This window comes from Nomascus leucogenys, chromosome 5 (assembly GCF_006542625.1).
Source record: "Nomascus leucogenys isolate Asia chromosome 5, Asia_NLE_v1, whole genome shotgun sequence".
In the NCBI taxonomy this organism is placed as follows: domain Eukaryota; kingdom Metazoa; phylum Chordata; class Mammalia; order Primates; family Hylobatidae; genus Nomascus; species Nomascus leucogenys.
The window spans coordinates 31,343,049-31,363,565 of NC_044385.1; the positions used below are offsets into that span (position 1 = coordinate 31,343,049).

A 20,517-nucleotide genomic window follows, 5' to 3' on the forward strand; every position below is an offset into this window, starting at 1 on the left:
AATTCTTAAAGGTCAGTGACAAAGAGAGGATCCTAAAAGCAGCAAGAGAAAAGAAGTAAATAACGTATTTAAAAGCTTTGGTTTGTTTGGCAACAGTCTTCTCAACAGAAACCATACAAGCTAGGAAGAAGTGGGATGACATTTTCAAAGTGCTGAAATAAAAAAACAAATGCCATATAAAAATACTGTATACAGTAAAGCTATCCTTCAAATATGAAAGAGAAATGAAGTCCTTCCCAGATAAAAAGCTGAAGTAATTTACCACTATGAGACCCATCTTATAAGAAATACTAAAGAGAGTTCTTCAAACTGCAAGAAATAAAAAAACTAATGCACAGAGAGAAAACATTTGAAAGTAAACCCACTGATAAATTAAGTACACAGACAAACCCAGAATACTCTAATACTGTAATTGCAGCATGTAATCCACTCATCACTTCAGTATGAAGCCCAAAAGACAAATTTATCAAAAACAATAGTAGGTACAGCAACCTGTTAAGAGATAGACAACATAAAAATATACAAATTGAGACAACATAAAGTCAAAATGTGAAGAAATACAATTAAATTTTAGAGTTTTTTCATTGTTTCTTTGTTTTTGGCAACCAAGTACAATAACCATATGATCATTTCAATAGATGCTGAAAAAGCATTTGATAAAATTCAGTATGGCTTTATTATAAAGTCCCTCAAGAAACTGGATATAGAAGGTGCATACATCAAAATAAAAGCCATGTATGACAAACCTTTGGCTAACATTGTACTGAACTGGGAAAAAAAGAAAGTCTTTCCTGGAAGAACTGGAACAAAACAAGGATACCCACTTACACTTTTATTCAACACAATACTGGAAATCCTGGTGAGGTAATTTGTCAAGAGAAGAAATAAAAGGCATCCAAATTGGAAAGGGATAAGTCAAATTAGCCTTGTTCACAGATGACATGCTCTTATAATTAGAAAACCTAAAGACTTCACCAAAAAACCTGTTACAACTGATGAACAAATTTAGTAAAGTTGCAGAATGCAAACCCAACGTACAAAAATCAATAGCAGTTATATACACCAACAGCAAGCAATCTGAAAAGAAATCAAGAAAGCAGTCCCATTAACAATAGCTACAAAGAATATAAAATACCTAGGAATCAATTTAACTAAAGGAGTAAAATATCTATACAAGTAAAACTATAAAATGCTGATGAAAGAAATTGAATAAGATACAAATAAATGGAAAGATATTTCATGCTCTTGGATTAGAAGAATTAATATTATTAAAATGACAATTTTACCCAAAGTAATTTACAGATTCAATGTAATACCTATCAAAAGACCAATTACATTCTTCACAGAAATAGAAAAATATTTCTAAAATTTATATGGAACCACAAAACACCCAGAATAGCTGAAGCAATCTGAGTAAAAAAAAGACAAAGCTGGAGGCATTACACTACTGACTTCAAAATATAGCACAAACCTAAAGAAACCAAATCAACATGGTATTGGCATAAAAACAGACACATAAACCAATGGAATAGAATAGAGAACCCAGGTATAAATCCATGCATTTACAGACAACTCATTTTTAACAACGGAACCAAGAACTTGCCATGAGGAAACAGTCTTTTTAATAAATGGTGCTGGGAAAACTAGATACCCATATGCAGAAGAATGAAACTAGACCCCTATCTCTTGCCACATTCAAGGATCACCTCAAAATGGATTAAATACTTAAGTCTAAGACCTGAAACTGTAAAGCCAACAGAAGAAAACATTGGGGAGATGCTCCCAGACATGATCTAGACAAAGGCATTTGTGTGAGATCTCAAAAACACTGGCAAGAGAAGCAAAAACAGAAAAATGGGATTACATCAAGCTAAAAAGCTTCTGCACAACAAAGGAAACAATTAGCAAAGTGAATAGACACACCATAGAATGGGAGAAAATACTTGCAAACTATCTATCTGACAATGAATTAATAATTGGGATATACAAATAGCTTAAACAACTCGTTGGCAAAATAAAAACAAAACATCTGATTAAAAACGGGCAAATGATCTGAATAGGCATTTATATTGCCTATTGCCTATTCAGAAGACATACAAATGGCCAACAGGTATATGAAAAAATGTTCGACATCACCAAAGAGATGAGAATTGCAACTCAAAACCATAATGAAATATTATGTCAACCAGATAAAATGGCTTTGATAAAACAAAAAAGCAGGAAATAATGGATGCTGGTGAAGATGTGGAGAAAGGGGAACTCTATTTACACTGTTGGTGGGAATGTAAATTCGTACAGCCACTATAGAATATTGTATGGGGGTTCCTCATGAAACTAAAAATTGAACTACTGTATAATGTAGCAATTCACTACTGGGCGTATATCCAAAAGAAAGGAAAACAATATATTGAAAAGACACCTGTACTCCCATGTTTGTTGCAGTGCTATTCACAATAGCCAAAATATGAAATCAACCTAAGTGCTCATCATGAATGAATGGATAAAGAAAATGTGGTACATATACACAATGGACTCTTATTCCGCCATAAAAAAAGACTTAACTCCTATTATTTACAGCAAAATGGATGGAACTGGAGGTCATTATGTTAAGTGAAATAAGTCAGGCATAGAAAGACAAACGTTGCATGTTCTCTTTCATATGTTGGAGATAAAAAGTGAACCTCATGAAGGTAGAGAGTAGATTGGTGATTACCAGAGGCCTGAAAGGGTCGTGGGGAGATAGATTGATTAATGGATATAAATTTACAGTTTCAATGAAGAGATAATACCTAGTATTTGATAGATCAGTAAGGTGATTTATAGTTTACAATATCTTTTACATATTTCACAATAGCTAGAAGGGAATAATTTAAATGTTGTTAGCATAAAGAAAAGACAAATATTTAAGGTGATAGATATGCCAATTACATTGATTTGTTCTTTACAAATTATATGAATGTATTAAATTCTCACATGGACCCTAAATACGTACATCTATTATGTATTGATTAAAATATATTTTTTTAAACTCCAGGCTTCCCCAAGATTGTAATCCACCTGTAATTTAACTGACTGCTAGTAAAGACCGTTACTTTCAGAGGAAGACAATTCAACCTAGAGACTTTGCAATGTATAATCCACAATGTTGTGTGTATGTGGGGTGTGTGTGTGTGTGTGCGTGTGTGTGCGAAGGAACAAGAAAATATGAGAAAATGTAACCCAAAGATTTGAGAGGGAAAAAATGTGTGTAGACATGGTGACTTTTATCAGAAATTATATTAAGGTATCTTAAATTTCAGTTCCTATTACTTTAAATTCTAAAAAAACTGTAACAGTTATTTCGTGAACAAGTCTACCAAAAAAAATTCATTTGAATATTTGCAATCTGTTTATGTTTATGCATGAGTGCCCAAAAATATCTTCACCTCTTTTTCTCCAATATTTAACATTTATTCCTGGGATTGAAGAATGTTCCATTTTACTCTTCAACATCAAAGCAATGAAACAATTAATCCCGCTAATAATGATGCATATTTCTCAAAGATGCCTTTCATTTTCAGATCAGCAACCAAAGGAGTTTCAATTGTCTCTCCAGTTGGCTCTAATGAGAAATGTACAGATGTTAAACCCACTTCTCTTCTTAACCATTTTCCTTCGTGTACTTGATTAAATCCTCAAAAGCAAACTGTTCATGTTCTCGCTGAAAATATAGGCTGTCTCACTTAACAGTTACGTTGCACAAGAAAGAGAAGTTATAATGGCATGGAATGTGCTCTGCATGGGATTTTCTAGACTTTACTAGTTCACGAGCTTTTGTGGATAAGTCAAACTCTTGAATGTCACTTAAATGTAATCTTTTCTGTAGTTGATTATGCAGAGAATACAAAAGAGGTATCTGCAGAATGTGGAATTAATTTTGAAAGTTGGATAAAGACTTTAGAATAATAGCTGTGGCTATACAAGTCACCTATGAGACTGTTCTCTCATAGGTGACATTAATTTGCTATCTACAGAGTTTTATTACTGAATGTGTTGTTTGTACCTCCACAAAACTGAAATAATAATTTTCTTTTTTTAGCAGTCTATTAAAATGTCGAGGTTTATCTTGACTGCCACTTTTTAACATAAATATTTGGGCTTAATTGAATTCCTAATATGTGACGTCACTTGGAATTCTGATAGGGTTCAGTAATTTGGCCTGCAAAGACATATTTTGCCTTAAAATGAAAGGTATAGTTGAAATGTTATTTTACACGGTAGCAAAAAAGCATCCAACATAAGTTGTGAGATTTTTATTGTTTAACTTTTGAAGTAGAAGGACAAGGTTCTTATGTGCTTGCTTTATTCCAAAGTATATATGGGAACACTAATGCTTTATATGTAAAATGTACCCTACAGATATTTGTGATTAGTTAATTTTTATGGCTAGAAATTCTAGAATCATAAAAAAAGAACGAATCTTGAATCTCAGAGTTTCACCCATGTTTTTGAAAACAATGAGAACAAAAAAATCATTATAATTTTTATATTTACCTTGTGTTTCACAAAAAGGGGGTTTTCTTTGCTGTGCTACACTGCAAGAATATGTCATGTTCAAATCTCTGGGGCTTTATTAAAAACTTTAACTACTGTCTTCTTGTAGAGATTATTAAGCAAATACTAAAGATAGCATAGATGTGTGGTCTAGGCAGTATTTTTCTGGCAAGTAGACCTAAGTGCAGAATTTAAGTTCTATAACATTAACCTGAGACCAAATCATTTTATTCGGGGTTGTCTCCTCTGTGAACAGCTTTATGTTCTGACCTCATTTGCTGCAGCAAATGAAATATTAATAGATTATTGAAAATGCAGTAAAGTTTTGATCAGATGTTATACCTTCATTGTATACTAAACCCTGCCTCTCATAAAAACTTTCTACTTGGGTTTAAATCGAAATTATCACTCAGTTTTTTAAAATCAAACATTTTCTTTAAGAACATGACAATGTAAACATATTTCATATGGGAATCTTTAAGTTCTATATTTTTCACCAAAAATCATGTCAGACCATGCTAGTTAAAGAGTTATTGAAAAAAAAAGAATCTATTTAGGAGAGTCAAAAAATTAAGCAAAGTATGTTTTAAATAAGTTAGTGACTATAAAATTTCTCAATTTGGGCATTTATTTTGGCTGCAAGTAACAAAACACCTGACAAAAGAGATTTACGTAAATAGCTCTAGATATATAGTTGACTCTTGAACAATGCAGGGGTTAGGACTGCTGATCCCCACCCAGTCAAAAATCTGCATATAACTTTTGTCCCAAAATTTAACTGCTAATAGCCTACTGTTGACCAGAAGCCTTAATGATAACATAAAAAACTGATTAAAACATAGTTTGTATATATATTTATACTATATTCTTACCATAAGTAAGCTAAAGAAAAGAAAATGTTATTAAGAAAATCATAAGAGAAAATATATTTACTATTCATTAAGTGGAAGTAGATCATTATAAAAGTCTTCATCCTCGTTATCATTATATTGAGTAAGCTAAGTAGGAGAAGAAAGAGGAAAAGTTGGCCTTGCTGTCTCACAAGTGGCAGAGGTGGAAGAAAATCTACATGTAAGTGGATCTGCACAGTTCAAATTTATTTTGTTCAAGAGTCCGCTGTGGATAGTTGTTGGCGTTGGTTCACCAATGCCAAAGATAATGGCGGCATCTTTTTGACTGTTTTGGCCTTTCTCAAATAACTGAAAGATGATTGCTGAAGTTGTAGACATCACGTTTAGCAGAAAGAAAGAGGAAAGGAGAAGGTGGCAGCTATTTCAAGAAAGCTAAAATTTCCTAGGAACCTCCATAGGAATCCCATCATGGTGTTCCCGCGGCATCTCTGAGCAGTTATGGTTCATATCACAACTCCTAGGTAAGGTAAGGCAAAGGAGAAGCAGGTTAGAAGTAGGCATTAAGTTGCCACCTTCTTTACCAAGTCATGTATGTCTTATCTTTGCTTACCAAACAAAATGCTCTGATTTTCCTGATTAGCCATATGACACTTGCTTCTTGTCTTTGAAACTTAAAGTAATAAACCCCCTCACACCATGTGTTATTCTTCCAAAAGCTAACATAATTTTGATTGATTTGAAAATATATGATAATATATATAATTATATATATATATATTAGTATCTATTGCTGCCACTTTTTACTTAAGACTGATAGCATCAATGTTAAATAGTGTCTTTTCAGAAGTATTGATTATTCTATCTGTTGCAGATCTCTTCAAATTGATTGGGTGTCTCCACAGAAGCCAAATGGCATCATTCTTGGATATGATCTCCTATGGAAAACATGGTATCCATGCCCTAAAACTCAAAAGTTAGTGCAGGACCAGAGTGATGAGCTCTGCAAGGCAGTGAGGTGTCAAAAACCTGAATATATCTGTGGACACATTTGCTATTCTCCTGAAGCTAAGGTAAGTCTTTTCTAACTAGTCAGTGAACTATGTTTTTCTCACTCAAGAGTCCAAGTGAAATTATTAGCTTCTCACACCACGATGTATTATGATCAATATTTCCACTACTCTATGAAGAAGACTCCACGGAAAAGAAAGGATGCTTACAAAAATCATTATCACCCTCATGAGAACTTTAGCCTTCCCATTTTTTATCATCTTCACAAGAAATATAAACTTATTAGAATAGGGTACATCCCAAATTTGTATTTGACTGAGTGACTTAAAATTTTCTTTACAACAGATCTTTTCAGCTACAAATAGGTGTTTGTTTATATGGCACTGATGAGTAACTGTGAGGAGGACATTTTATGATTTGTCAGAAATATTTTAGCATTATAGTCATTTGCAGATTAATGTTCATATTAGATGCGGTTTAGAAATCAGATCAATAATACAGCCAGACAGAGGAGTTTGTAAATTACTTTTATTGACAAACAACACAAAATCCTTAGTTTGAAGGTAGAATTTTATATAATGAAATAATGTTCCTATTTGTCAACAACAGCGTCACACATTGAATGGCTAAAGCTACTACTAAATTGATAAGACTTACTGCAAAAGAACATCATAATTAAGAAAGTGAGTTACTGAAGCAATATGGATCAAAATACAAATTATTATGGCTGACACAAGTTTAGCAGTAGTTATCGTCTAAGAAATGCATAAAGCCAGCAGTTACTAACTGTGCATTTTTTGATACTTACACTCTAAAATTATCATTATGCCTAAGTTTGACATCATTTTATGCCATTAAGTATGCACATATTTAAATACATACATCTGATGAACATATTTGTATAAAATTAAATTTGGGATTTCTGAGAAGAAAAATACTAAAATAAATTTGCCCATTAAACATATCCTCCATTTAAAAAAAACTTGGAAAAATGTTGGCAAAATACAGAATTCACTTCTCAATTTTTTTCTTTGCTTCTATTATTTTAATTTTTATTATCCGTTACAAAGTGGACAAAGAGAGAATAGTTGTATAGACATATGAATAAATGATTTAAAGTTTGTGGAGTGCAGAAAACAATGTGCTTCATCAAAGTAAAAACTGATTCTGGCCAGAAACTGTCATAGTAGTTTAGGTTTGTATAATGGATTTGATAAGTTTCAACCCTATAACTTTAGTGGTAAAATCAAAGCTAAGTAGAGTAAAACTAGTAAAGATAATGTTTCAATTTAAGTTTATTCTAAAAGATCAAAAGGTAGATGTTCTTAAAATGTTCATATTAAATTAAAATATACCTGTGATAGGGTGAAGAAAAATTAATGAGATGAAGAAAAATATTAATAAAGTATTAACAGAATAATATTTACCTATGTTTAGGCTAAAATTATTTATAAAATTACTTCTACCTTTCTTTATGCTGTGATTTCAGAAACTGCTTTTTGTAACTTTTGAAAAAATTTAATGAAGCTTTGTACCAAATAAGTGACTGGTTGGTGTAACATTCCTAAATTCAGTGAATGACAAAGAACTGGTTAGTTTAATTTTAAATCAATTTAAAAATGATTAAGACAAATCTACTGTACAAAAAAAATCATACAGGTCACCTTTTATAGAAAATAAATGTAAATTGATGAATAGGGAAGCAAAAGTTAGCCTTCAGAAAACACGCGTGTGCAAATCTCACCTCATAGTCTTGAAAAGAAACATCACATTTGGTTATTCTTATAATGCAAATGTTATACATTATTACAATAAAATGAGATACACTATTTAATAATGCCTTAAACAAAGTCTTATTTTTATTGTTGAGATTAAAGAGGCAACACAGGTATTGCAGTAAAAGAGAATAAAGGATGTCAGTTAAGTTTCAAAAAAAAAATTTTTAATTTCAGTTTGGGATTAGGTACTAACACACATTTCCTAGCATGAAAGATTGGAGAGAAGTAGAAAAGAGACTTTTATTGAGGCTTTAAAAGCTTTTTGGCTAAATCACTGTAAACATTAATGTTTCCCAAAATACTTAAACAAGCTTTACCATAAGATGACAGCCATGGTTCACAAATCCCAGTGAACATAAGACCTGGGGGCATTGTTAAAACCTAGTATCTCATAACTCTAGCCCCAGAGATTCTGATTCAGTAGGTTTAGATTTGGCTGTGAAAACTTGCATTTCTAACATGTTCCCAGGTGTATTAGTTCGTTTTCACAGTGCTATAAAGAATTACCTGAGACTGAGTAATTTATGAAGAAAAGAGGCTTGGCTCACAGTTCTTCAGACTTAACAGGAAGCATGACTGGGAGGCCTCAGGAAACTTACAATCATGGCCAAAGGTGAAGGGGAAGCACGGACCTTCTTCATGTGATGGCAGGAGGGAGAGAGAGCGATGGGGAGAGCTGCCATCAAATACTTTTAAACCATCAAATCTCGTGAGAACTCACTCACCTTTAGACCTACAATGAAAGTCTCTTTCCTACTTCTCTCCAATCTTTCATGCTAGAAAATATATATTCATACCTAGCCCCAAATGAAATTTACAATTTTTTTAATTTAATTAACTTCCTCTGTTGTCTTTCACTGCAATACCTGTGTTGCCTCTTTAATGCCAACAATAAGAATAAGACTTTGCTTAAGGCATTATTAAAATTTTATATAATAAAAATTGTATGTATTTGAAATACATATATACTTATATGTAAACATATATTTAAATATATCTATTTTTATTATAAAATTTTATATAATAAAAGATGTATATCTTATGTATATATACATATGTATATGTATAAGATATAAGATATACATCTTATATCTTATTTTATTATATAAAATTTATATATTATAAATATTAAATACTATATTATAATATATTAAAATACTATATTATAATATAGTATTATAATAGAGCACAAAGCATGGTTGAAGACTTCAAAAAAGCTGCATTCTATCAAATAACATTTATAAAATTTGAATGATCCTGGAAAATACATTTTTAAACCAACGAAATATGAGTAATATGGTCTCAGATCTTCCATGCCTTATAAGAAAATAATTATATTACATGAGATACAGTGGCATAATACTCTTAACTAAACTGACATTTCTTTAAAACTGATTTCAAACTTTCAGGTTTGTTGTAACGGAGTGCTCTATAACCCCAAGCCTGGACACCGCTGTTGTGAAGAAAAGTATATCCCGTTTGTTCTGAATTCTACTGGAGTTTGTTGTGGTGGCCGAATACAGGAGGCACAACCAAATCATCAGTGCTGCTCTGGGTATTACGCTAGAATTCTACCAGGTGAGGATTATTTCCAGGTGTACTCAAAAACTTTGGGAACCTGAAAACATAAACACACGGTTCATGTCAGTGAACTATTTCAAACACCTCCCCCTCGACAAAAATTGAACCACAAACGCATAGCCAATGGCCTGCTCTAAATACTATTTCTTCCTTCTGCTTTGTTAAAATATAAGCAAGGCTAAATATTAGAAAATGAGAGAACAGAAGGAATTTACAATATCTACTACATAAAGAAATAAATCTGGAGATATGGCTAACTCCTTTTATCTTGTGGCTTTATTAACATGACTATATATTTTCACTATTAAATATGTGAATTGCTGACTGTTCCACTCCATGAAGGTGTTCCCCACTTCCTCCATTTCTAATCTGAACTACACATGCATTGTTCTTGGATAGATTGTAACTGCAAGTTTCATTTGTCTCAGAATTCTAGGCCACTGGCAGTATTCTCTCTCATCATTATAAATCAGGCAAGGGAAGGAAGAATGCTGCAAAGGGTAGCAAACTGGATTTTTTCCTTCATCCCTTTTTAGTATTAGCCAACTTAGCTAGCAATTTTGCTTCAAATTTCAACTACATAAAACAATGCCTAGTGAATATAATTGGGAATGATGCTAATAACAACTGCCATTTTTAAAGTACCAAGTCTCTCACAGGCTCTGTATTGAAAACTTTACATAGGATACCTTATAGAATCTTCACAACTCCAGGAAGCTGGTATTATACAAGGCAGTTTACAAGTAAGGAAACTGTTTTAGAGAGGATCGATAACATATCCAGATTCACAGATGTGAATAGAAGTGAAAGAACTAAAATGTGAATATAAGTATGTCTCTCCTAAATCTATGCTCTTTTGAGTACTTTACTGCCTCTTTAACCAAAAAGCATCAACCTCTGTTGATAATTTTTTTAAAAGGACTATTTAAGACTCCTAAACTTCTTCATTACTACCACTGTCAGTTACAATTTATCCTCCAAAAGTAATTGAGAATACAAAAGTAATTGAGAATACAAACTTTTTTCTGTTACTTAAGTTTGATACCGATATCTTCTTTAAAGAGCAGGAAATGGATATAGGAGAAAGACAAGAAAGACAAGTTTTTTGGAGGCCGTAGGAAAGCTGAATACTTTGAGATATCTAGTTTAGGGTGAAATTTATGCCCAACATCTGGTTCATGTACTTTATGTTCAGTATAACTATATCCATCCAAGGCGTGTGAAATGAGACACTGTCTAATCCAGTGTCTGTTTTGCAAAATACTAGGGCAAATATAGAAGGTGTGCAATCACCTGATGGGTTCATCTTGCCCATTGCACAGATAGAGCCAATTTACCAAAACAGTGGTATTGCAATAGAGAAAGAGCTTAATAAATGCAGAGCCAGCTAAGCAGAACAGGAGATTTTACTCAAAACAGTCTCCCAGAAAATTCAAAACCTAGGATCTGTCTGGGCACGGTGGCTCATGCCTATAACCCCAGCACTTTGGGAGGCCGAGGTGGGTGGATCACCTGAAGTCGGGCGATCAAGACCAGCCTGGCCAACGTGGCGAAACCCCATCTCTTGTAAACAATACAAAAAATTAGCTGGGCGTGTGGCAGTGCCTGTAATCCCAGCTACTCAGGAGGCCGAGGCAGGAGAATTGCTTGAATCTGGGAGGCAGAGGTTGCAGTGAGCCAAGATTGTGCCACTGCACTCCAGCCTGGGCAACAGAGTAAGACTCTGTCTCAAAAAAAAAAAAAACCGTAGGGGTTTTTTTTTGTTGGTTTTTGTTTTTTGTTTGTTTTTTATTTGTTTGTTTTGCGATGGAGTTTCGCTCTTGTTGCCCAGGCTGGAGTGCAATGGCATGATCTCTGGCTCACTGCAAACTCCACCTCCCAGGTTCAAGTGATTCTCCTGCCTCAGCCTCCTGAGTAGCTGTAATTACAGGCATGTGCCACCACACCCAGCTAATTTTGTATTTTCAATAGAGACGGGTTTTCTCCATGTTGGTCAGGGTGGTCTCGAACTCTCAACCTCAGATGATCTGCCTGCCTTGGCCTCCCAAAGTGCTAGGATTACAGGTGTGAGCCACCACGCCTGGCCCAACCCAGGGTTTTTTTAGGATAGTGCAGTAGGCATAGGGCTAGGGAATGGGGAATGCTTATTGGTTGGGGTTAAAATTATAGGGAGTCAGAGCTGTCTTCTCGCCCTTAGTCAGTTCCTAGATGGGGACTACAGGATCAGATGAGCCAGTTTACTGGTCTGGGTGATACTAGCTAGTCTATCAGGATAAAGAGTGTGAAAAATACCTTGAACACCAATCTTAGGTTTTACGATAGTGATGTTATCTATGGAAGCAGTTGGAAAGGTTAGGAATCATGTGGCATCTGGTGGCATGAACACCTGAGCCATAGTTCCTTGTGGCTAATTTGTTAATTTTACAAAGGTGCTCTGCCCCCCAAGCAAGGAGCAAGTTTGTTTCAGGAAAGGACTATCATGATTGTTTCAAAGTTAAACTAAACACCTCTCATAGTTATCTTGGCCTATGCCCAGGAATGGACAAGGGTAGCTTGGAGGCTAGAAGCAAGATGGAATTGGTTAGGTCACATTTCTTTCACTGTCATAATTTTCCAGTGTCAGAATTTTCTTACTGTCATAATTTTTGCAAAGGTGGTTTCAGGTGTCCTGATTAAATACTGCTCAAGTTTACTCAAGGCAGAGAACCTTCACTCATTATTTTTCCTTATAGTTAATAGAAAAAAAATATGTTTTTATAGCAGTGCTATTATTTATTATTCTCTATCAAAAATATTTCAAAATTGAATAAGTTCTAGTAAACCAGATTTTCCATGTAAGAGAAAGTAAAAATATATATGGAAATAAGGATTTTGTAGAAAACTGTTAAACTTCTTCATACTACAGCTCACAATGTCAACAATGGATCAAATACTGTTAAATGCTTTACTTTCTCGAAGTAACTTAAATTTGGGGAATTTTCATGTATGGTTCATATCTGCCTCTGTTTACAAATAATTGCTATAAAATTATAATTACAGTGATCAGATGGACGTTTTGTGTTGTTCAATTCCTACCATTCTTCACACCAGTAGACCAAGTTGATCATGGAACTAAGTAATAGTGTTTTCATTTCCACATCACATTAAAATTTTTATGTGATGATTTGCAACAAACTATTCAAACTCTACAAAATATCCTCTGTCCCTTAAAACTAATGAAAAATTCTTAGTTACATCTTCACTAACTCAGGAGACTGGCCCGTGACTTTCTCAATGCTAACACAAGTAGTCAGATTTTGAACTGACAGCACAATCTACTTTTGTTAGGTTTCAAAATAAAATTTAACATTTTTCTTAAAAATGAAATAACTCATGGAAGCTCAGAAGTTGTCACTGATATTATATAAGCCTTTTAATAATTAATTTTTAGACCAAGGGTTTAAAAAATATTTATTGTCTGTATGTATAAATACATGTTTCTGCACACCTAAAGCATTTTAATATCTACTAAACCATTGAGCATGCCCCCAAATTTTGATTCTTTTTTAAGTAGTTCATTTTTCATAGCATTAGAATGCCTATCCTGGTGTCGAGAAAAGGAAAAAAGCAATCTCATGAAATAATCAGAGTGTTTTGCTCCAATCATTAATCTCACTGTACCTAAATGAAGAGATTATTTTGTGACCTCTGTCCTCAGCCCTGTGGTCTTTGTTAACTAGTTTAACACTGGTTACATTGAGGGGAAAAAAAGCGCAATGGTCCCAAATCCTGTTGCATCTAAATGTGATTTAAATCTGGTCACTGGTCTGCCAGTTCAAGACCAAGATGGGTATAGGCATTTTGATATTTATAGATTAGTCTGAAATATTGGTAAATAACGTACTTTATTTTTTTTCTCATGACTTTCTTCCATAACACCCCATAACAAAGAGCAGAAGAGGAAAGAATGTTCATTTCTCTCCCTTTTTTATAAATATGCTAATGACCCCGAGTAAATGTTAATGTGGGTCATTCTTTGATAAGAATAACAATTAACTGTTAGACTGCATGGTAGTTTTTAGAGAGAAAACATTTTCAAGCCTGGCCTGAAATAGATTCATTTTGAGAGGTTAATGAGAAGGTGACTGATCCTTGTATCTTATGTCTAATAGCTCTTCTTTGAGGAAAAAAAAATTAGTTTTATTTCTTATTGATATAATCCACATCTTTTTTTTTGAAGCCTTTTCTTCTGTCAGTAACTAAATAAGATTCTGAGGGATTCAGAAAGATATAACTAAAATATCTCAACCAATTAACATTTGTTATGCTCAAAAGAGGCTTTAAAAAAAAGTGTTGGCTTTCCCCATGTAGATGTGTATACTACGTTTCCTCTAAGCTCACCGTTGTCCTAAGTGGTGTTTAATTAACTGATGTTGCCCTGTACCATGGGATACATTATCTTAAAGTTTACCAAAGAGGGACATTATGTTCTCTGACTGTGAAGACAAAAAATATGGCAACTACATTTCAGACCAAATAGAATTATTTTACCCAGAGGAAGATAACAAATACAGTAACTTTACTGTTTACAATAAGCTCGTTGCTCCTTCACTGGTCTCTGGTAGCATCATCAGGGAAACTTTTACTAAGTTCCCTTTTACTTAGAGATACCATATTATAGAATCCTTTCAAAGATAATTGACTAAGCCAACTGTCTCCTGAATTCTAGAAATTCATATTTTGAGAAAATCCTGAGTATATCTTGATCCACTCCTGGATATTTACCCTAGAGAAAAGCATATTTATGTTTACACAAAAACCTGTACATGAGTGTTTACAGCAGCTGTAATCATTACTGCCAAAACCTGGAAACAATTCAAATGTCCCTAAGTGAGTAAATGGACAAACTGTGGAACAAAGGAATACTATGTAGCAATAAAAAAGAACAAAGTATTGATAAGTGCCAAGAAGATATCATGCCCAGTGAAAGAAGCCAGTCTCAAAAAGCTACCAACTGTGAGACTGCATTTACATGACATACTATACAAGACAAGCCATAGTTTTGGAGAAAAAAGTCGACAATTGCCAAGGGTAATGGATGGGAAGGGAATGTGACTATACAGGGATAGCATGAGGGTGTTCTGGGGGGTGATGAAACTCTTTTGTATCCTGATGGTGTTTCTTCATTAAAATTCATGGAAATGTGCACCCAAAAAAACTAATGGTCCTGAATAATATTTTTAAATGAAATATTTTTAAAAGACTATTTCCATTTTACACATAGGAAAAATGGGACATAGAAACATGACCAAGACACTCAGCTAGTCAAAATAGGAATTTTCGTGATTAAATTTTAGGTTGAGCTCCTAGAGATGTTGTGTTTTATAATAATGTGATGACTGTGTATAAGTGACTTAATATATTTTTCTCATATGTTAGTAGAACAGTAAGATAGCAAATATATTTCCATTAAAATTACAATGAACATCCCTACCTTTAAAAGAAAGCAAAAATGTCTTAGTCAGTGATGACTATTTCAAGTAATATTTTACATGATCACATTCTTATGAAAGAATAAGTTTTGTGTAGTGTTTCAGTGGTTTGATGCTGAATAATTAGTGGATAAGATATTGGTTCTGGAGTCAAACTGCCTGGCTCCATATCCCATTTCTTTCACCTCTTAGTTGTTTGACCTTCATTAAGTAACTTTAGTAATATTAGCAGAGTATTAATGTTTCTGATGTCCATTGGGCCGCTGAGTTAGAATACCCAAAGCTAACCCAATCTTTTATATCTAAATAGAAAAAAAATGTTTAGTAATTGAGGAGCATATGAGTAAAGAGGGCTAACAGGCCTCCTTTAAATGACAAAGTTTCTAATGAATCTTTCCAGAGCAAGGACTCAGGGGTGTCCACTTTCATCAGATCATATAAAGGGATAGCCAGTTCCCAAAAGCTAAGATTCAAACATCTAATGACCTTTGAGATCCTATGAAATCTTTGTTGATTCTATGAGGCCAAGGAATTCTCTAGGTTGACTTTTAGCAACCAGCCAGGGAAAGTCATGAAAAGTTTCCAAACTTTGAGGAGAAAAAGACTTTCCATTTTGCAAAATGTCACAGCCTAGAATTTAGGTCCCAGAAAAAGCACTTTGTTCTGACAAAATTGACATTTAGAGACTTTATGTTGATTGTATGCTACCACTATTGACAAATAGAGGGAATCAATTTTTCAAGACTATCTGGAGAGCATGACAGATGATCATTCACATATTGTACAACAGTTGAATCTTATAGAGGAAATTAAATATCGCTCAGTTTGTTTCCTATTGCTGCTATAACTCATTACCAGAAACGCTGTGGCTTAAAACCACACAAACTTACCTTATACGTCTCAATATCGAAAGTTTGAAATGGGTCTCACTGAGCTAAAACCAAGAAATCAACAAGAACTGCATTCCCTTCTGGAGGAGAGAATCCATTTTCTTGCCTTTTCCACCTTGCAGAGGCTGCTCACATTCTTTGGCTTGTGGACCCCTTCCATTTTCCAGGCCAACAATGACCAGTTGAGCCTTTCTCACTTCATATTATTAAACTTAATCACATCTGTTGTCTTCATTCCCCTTTGCCATGTAACATAACATAGTCACAGGTTCCAGGGATTAGGATGTGGACGTCTTTGGGAGGCCATGTTGTGCTTACCATAGTAAGGAAATGGTTAAGCAATTGTGAGAATTAAGAAAGCATTGTTGTAAACTCTTGGGGAATAACTGTCACAAATGCAACAAAAAAGATACTGTGAGCCTGAGTGCAAGAATATATGAAAAAAATGCTAAGTATAGATTTGCTATAAATTAAGCAGCTGCCTCAGGGAGTGGCAGTAGGATGGTATTAGTATTGGGAACTACAGGGAAATGGGGGAGTGCAATCTTGTTAGTGACACTTAAATCTTGTACAAAGTGGTACACAAGTCTTATCATTTTGATAGAGTGAACATTGAACTACAAGGACTGGTACAGGGGATAATCAGGTATTATGCCAAGTGAGGTAACTTTCTGTAGATACAATGGACCAAGTTATTAAATATTGTTCTTTTTAGTAGATTTTGGGCCAGTTTCAAGAAATGCATAGCCAAATTGATAGACATATTTAAGGGGTTAGCATCGTGTATGAATCCCACATCTGAGCAGTTTTTGCCCCAGAGGATCTTAGAGACACATTCAAAGTCAGAGATGTTGATCACAAAGGCATCAGGTAATTAGCTGGTGCTACCACCAAATTATAGACCAGGAATTCTTCTCCTGGGAGTTACAGAAAGAGACTTTCAGGTCCACATTTAATGCTGGTATCTCATTTACTAAGTGCATCTCTTCTCAACAGACGCACTGAAGTAGAATTACTAAACAAAAAATGTGTTGATTCAAGAGAAAGAAAAGAAAAAGGCAGAATCTGAAAATTATTGGATATGTCTACCGCTGAGACATTTGGTTATTCCTAGAAAGGGATAATGGAAAATTAGAAGGGTTTTTGGTAGATAATATACCTACCGCCAGTATCAATCTTCTATTTTTACAATTGCATAGAGATTTCTCTCTTTCTATGTCAAGGGCAGTTATGGATAGATGAGAGCAGCTACTTTCACAGAGAGGTGCTGTTTTGTCAGTTTGTCCTTTTCTTTTTTCATTGTGTCTTTCTAAGATACACTAATAAAGGCAGAGTAGGCGTTCTCCCAGTGTCCCTTACAATATTGAAGGTCATTTTTGTGTAGACTAGACATAGAGGTGTCCTCATTCGTGACTTTATCTAATTGCTTAATCCCAAAAGCTATTAATGTGGTCTGAATTTTTTTTCCTTTTTCTGAGCCAAAGTATCTTCTAAGTGCTTAGCAAGCTCTTGTAATTTAGAAGGAAAGGACAATCTACTGTCTTATCTTCTGTTTTATGGGAAGTTATGATACCTTCTTCACTGATCTTGAGACTAGAGTATTCTGGAAGGTGGTAGTTAAGTGGTCTCTGAAGCCAGGCATGGATTTATTTTTTCCTTGTTTACAGGACTTTTTTGGGGTAAAATATACACAACATAAAATTTATCATTTTAACCATTTTTTAAGCACACAGTTCAGTGGCATTGAGTACATTCACATTGTTTTACAATCATTACCACCATCCATCTCTAGAACTTTTATTTTCTCAAGCTCAGACTCTGTTTCCATTAAGCACTAACTTTCCACTCCCCATTATCTTCAACCCCTGGAAACCACCATTCTATTTTTGGTCTCTATGAATTTGACTACTCTAGGTACCTAATATAATTGGAATCATACAGTATTTGTCTTTTTGTGTCTGGCTTATTACACTTAGCACATTTTCAAAGGCCATTCATGTTGTCATATGTGTCAGGATTTTATTCCTTTTTAAGGTTGAATAATGTCTCACTGCATGTATATAACACTTTTGTATTCATTTATTCATCAGCAGACATTGGGGTTATTTCTGCCTAGTGACTATTATGGTTAAAGCTGCCATAAACATTGATGTATAAATGTACAAATTTCTGTTCAATCTCCTGTTTTCAATTCTTTTGGGTTTATACCCAGAAGTGGAATTGCTGGATCATATGGTAATTCTGTGTTTAATTTTCTTTTTAAGAACTGCCATACTGTTTTGTGGAACATTTTAACATTTTATATTCCCAACAATGCATAAGTGTGCCAGTTTCTCCATATTCTTGCTGATGTTTGTTATTTTATGTTTTTTATAACTACCCTAATGAGTATCAAGTGGTATCTCATTGTGGTTTTGATTTGCATTTCTCTACTTATTATTAATATTGAGCACATTTTCATGTGTTTATTGGCTATTTGTATATCTTCTTTGGAATAAAATGTCTATTAAAGTTATTTGCCCATTTAAAAAATAAGGTCTTTGTTTTATGTTTTTGAGTTATAGAAGTTCTTTATACATTCTGGATACTACTTCCTTATCAGATATATAATTTTAATATATTTTCTCATGAGTTGCCTTTTCACTTTGTTGATAGTATTCTTTGATGCCAAAAAGTTATTAATATTAATTATGATGAATCCAATTCATCTTTTTTCCTTATTGCTTGTGCTTTCAGTGTCATAGCCAAGAAATCATTGGCAGACCCAATGTCATGAAATTTCCCCTTTGCTTTCTTCTAAGAATTTTATGTTTTAGCTTTTACATCTAGATCTTTGATCCATTTTGAGTTAGTTTTGGTATATGGTATAAAGTAAGGGTTCAATACCATTCTTTGACACGTGGATATTCAACTTTTCCAACATTATTTTTTTTAAAAAAGGTCCTTTCCCCATTAAATGGTCTTGGCACTTTTGTTGAAAATCATTTGCCCATATATGCAAAGTTTCATTTTTAGGATCTCTGTTCTGTGTCTATATGTCTGTCTTTGTACCAGTAACACACTTTTGATTACTGCAACTTTGCAGTAAGTTTTGAAATCAGAAAGTGTGAGATCTCCACCTTCGTTCTTTTTCAATGTTGTTTTGACTATTTGGAGTTTTTTGAGATTCCATGTGAATTTTATAATGGCTTCTTCTGTTTCTGCAAAAAGCATTGGGATTTTGATAGGGATTGAATTGATTCTGTAGATCACTTCAGCAGTATTGGCACCTTAACAATATTAAGGCTTCCAATCCATAAACATGGGATGTTCTTCCATTTGGTTGTCTTCTTTAATTTCTTTCAACAACATTTTGTAGTATTCCAGCCTTTCACTTTCTTGGTAAGCTCATTCTTAAGTCTTTCATTTATTTGATGTTATTGTAAATGAAATTATCTTAATTAATTTTATTTTCAGATTGTTCATTCTTAGTGTATAGAAACATACCTGGTTTTTCTATGCTGACTTTGTATCCCAATACTGTGCTGAATTTGTTTATTAGTTGTAACAGGTTTTTTTAGAATCTTTAGAGTTTTCTCTATATGATGTCACGTTGTCTGAGAACACATAGTTTTGCTTCTTCCCTTTCAATTTAGATGCCTTTTATTTTTTTCTCTTGCCTAATTGCTCTAGCCATAATATCCAATATTATGTAGAATACAAGTGGCAAAGGGTAGCATCCTTCTCTTGTTTCTGATTTTAGAGGAAAAGTTTTCAGTCTTTCACCATTGAGTATGACATTAGGTATAGGTTTTTCACATATACTCTTGATTATGTTGAGGCAGTTTTCATCTATTCCTATTTTCTTGAGTGGATTTATAATGAAAGGTTGAATTTTGTCAAATATTTGTTCTACATCAACTGAGATAATCATGTGTTTCTTTTTTTTCCCCTTTGTTCTATTGATATAATGTGTTACATTGATTAAATTTTCATATATTGACCCATCCTGGTATTCCAGGGATATATCCCGCTTGGTCATGTTGCAGAATCATTTTAATGTGCTTTTGAATTCAGTTTGCTAGTATTTTATTGAAGATTTTTGCATCAATATTCATGAGAGCTATTGATTTTAACTTTTTTCTTATAGTTTCTTTGGTAAGTTGTATGTTTCTAGTAATTTGCTCATTTCATCTAGTGAGATGGATTTTTGGCCAATAAATTTGGGCAGAAAAGATCTCAAGGATAGCTGCTAAGAGTTATTGTCCTATTTTTTATACTCCTTATATATCTATGTTTAGTTAAATATTGTCCCATATTTTTATATCATTTTGGTAAACAATACATCTTGCTTTTACTAAACAAATTTTAGGATATCCAGGGCTCACCGAAAGGTGAACTAATTGAGAAGAAGTCCAGGACTATA

The 20,517-nt window shown here is 33.7% G+C and overlaps 1 protein-coding gene across 1 annotated transcript in view; it reads left to right on the forward strand.

The window, feature by feature from the left end:
- Nucleotides 1-20,517, forward strand: part of USH2A (usherin) — a 795,293-nt gene that overhangs the window by 592,496 nt on the left and 182,280 nt on the right. The window contains exons 48-49 of the mRNA XM_012506628.2: nucleotides 6,256-6,454; nucleotides 9,580-9,748. Of these exons, the coding sequence (XP_012362082.2) occupies nucleotides 6,256-6,454; nucleotides 9,580-9,748 (368 nt within the window). The remainder of the gene's footprint in view (nucleotides 1-6,255; nucleotides 6,455-9,579; nucleotides 9,749-20,517) is intronic.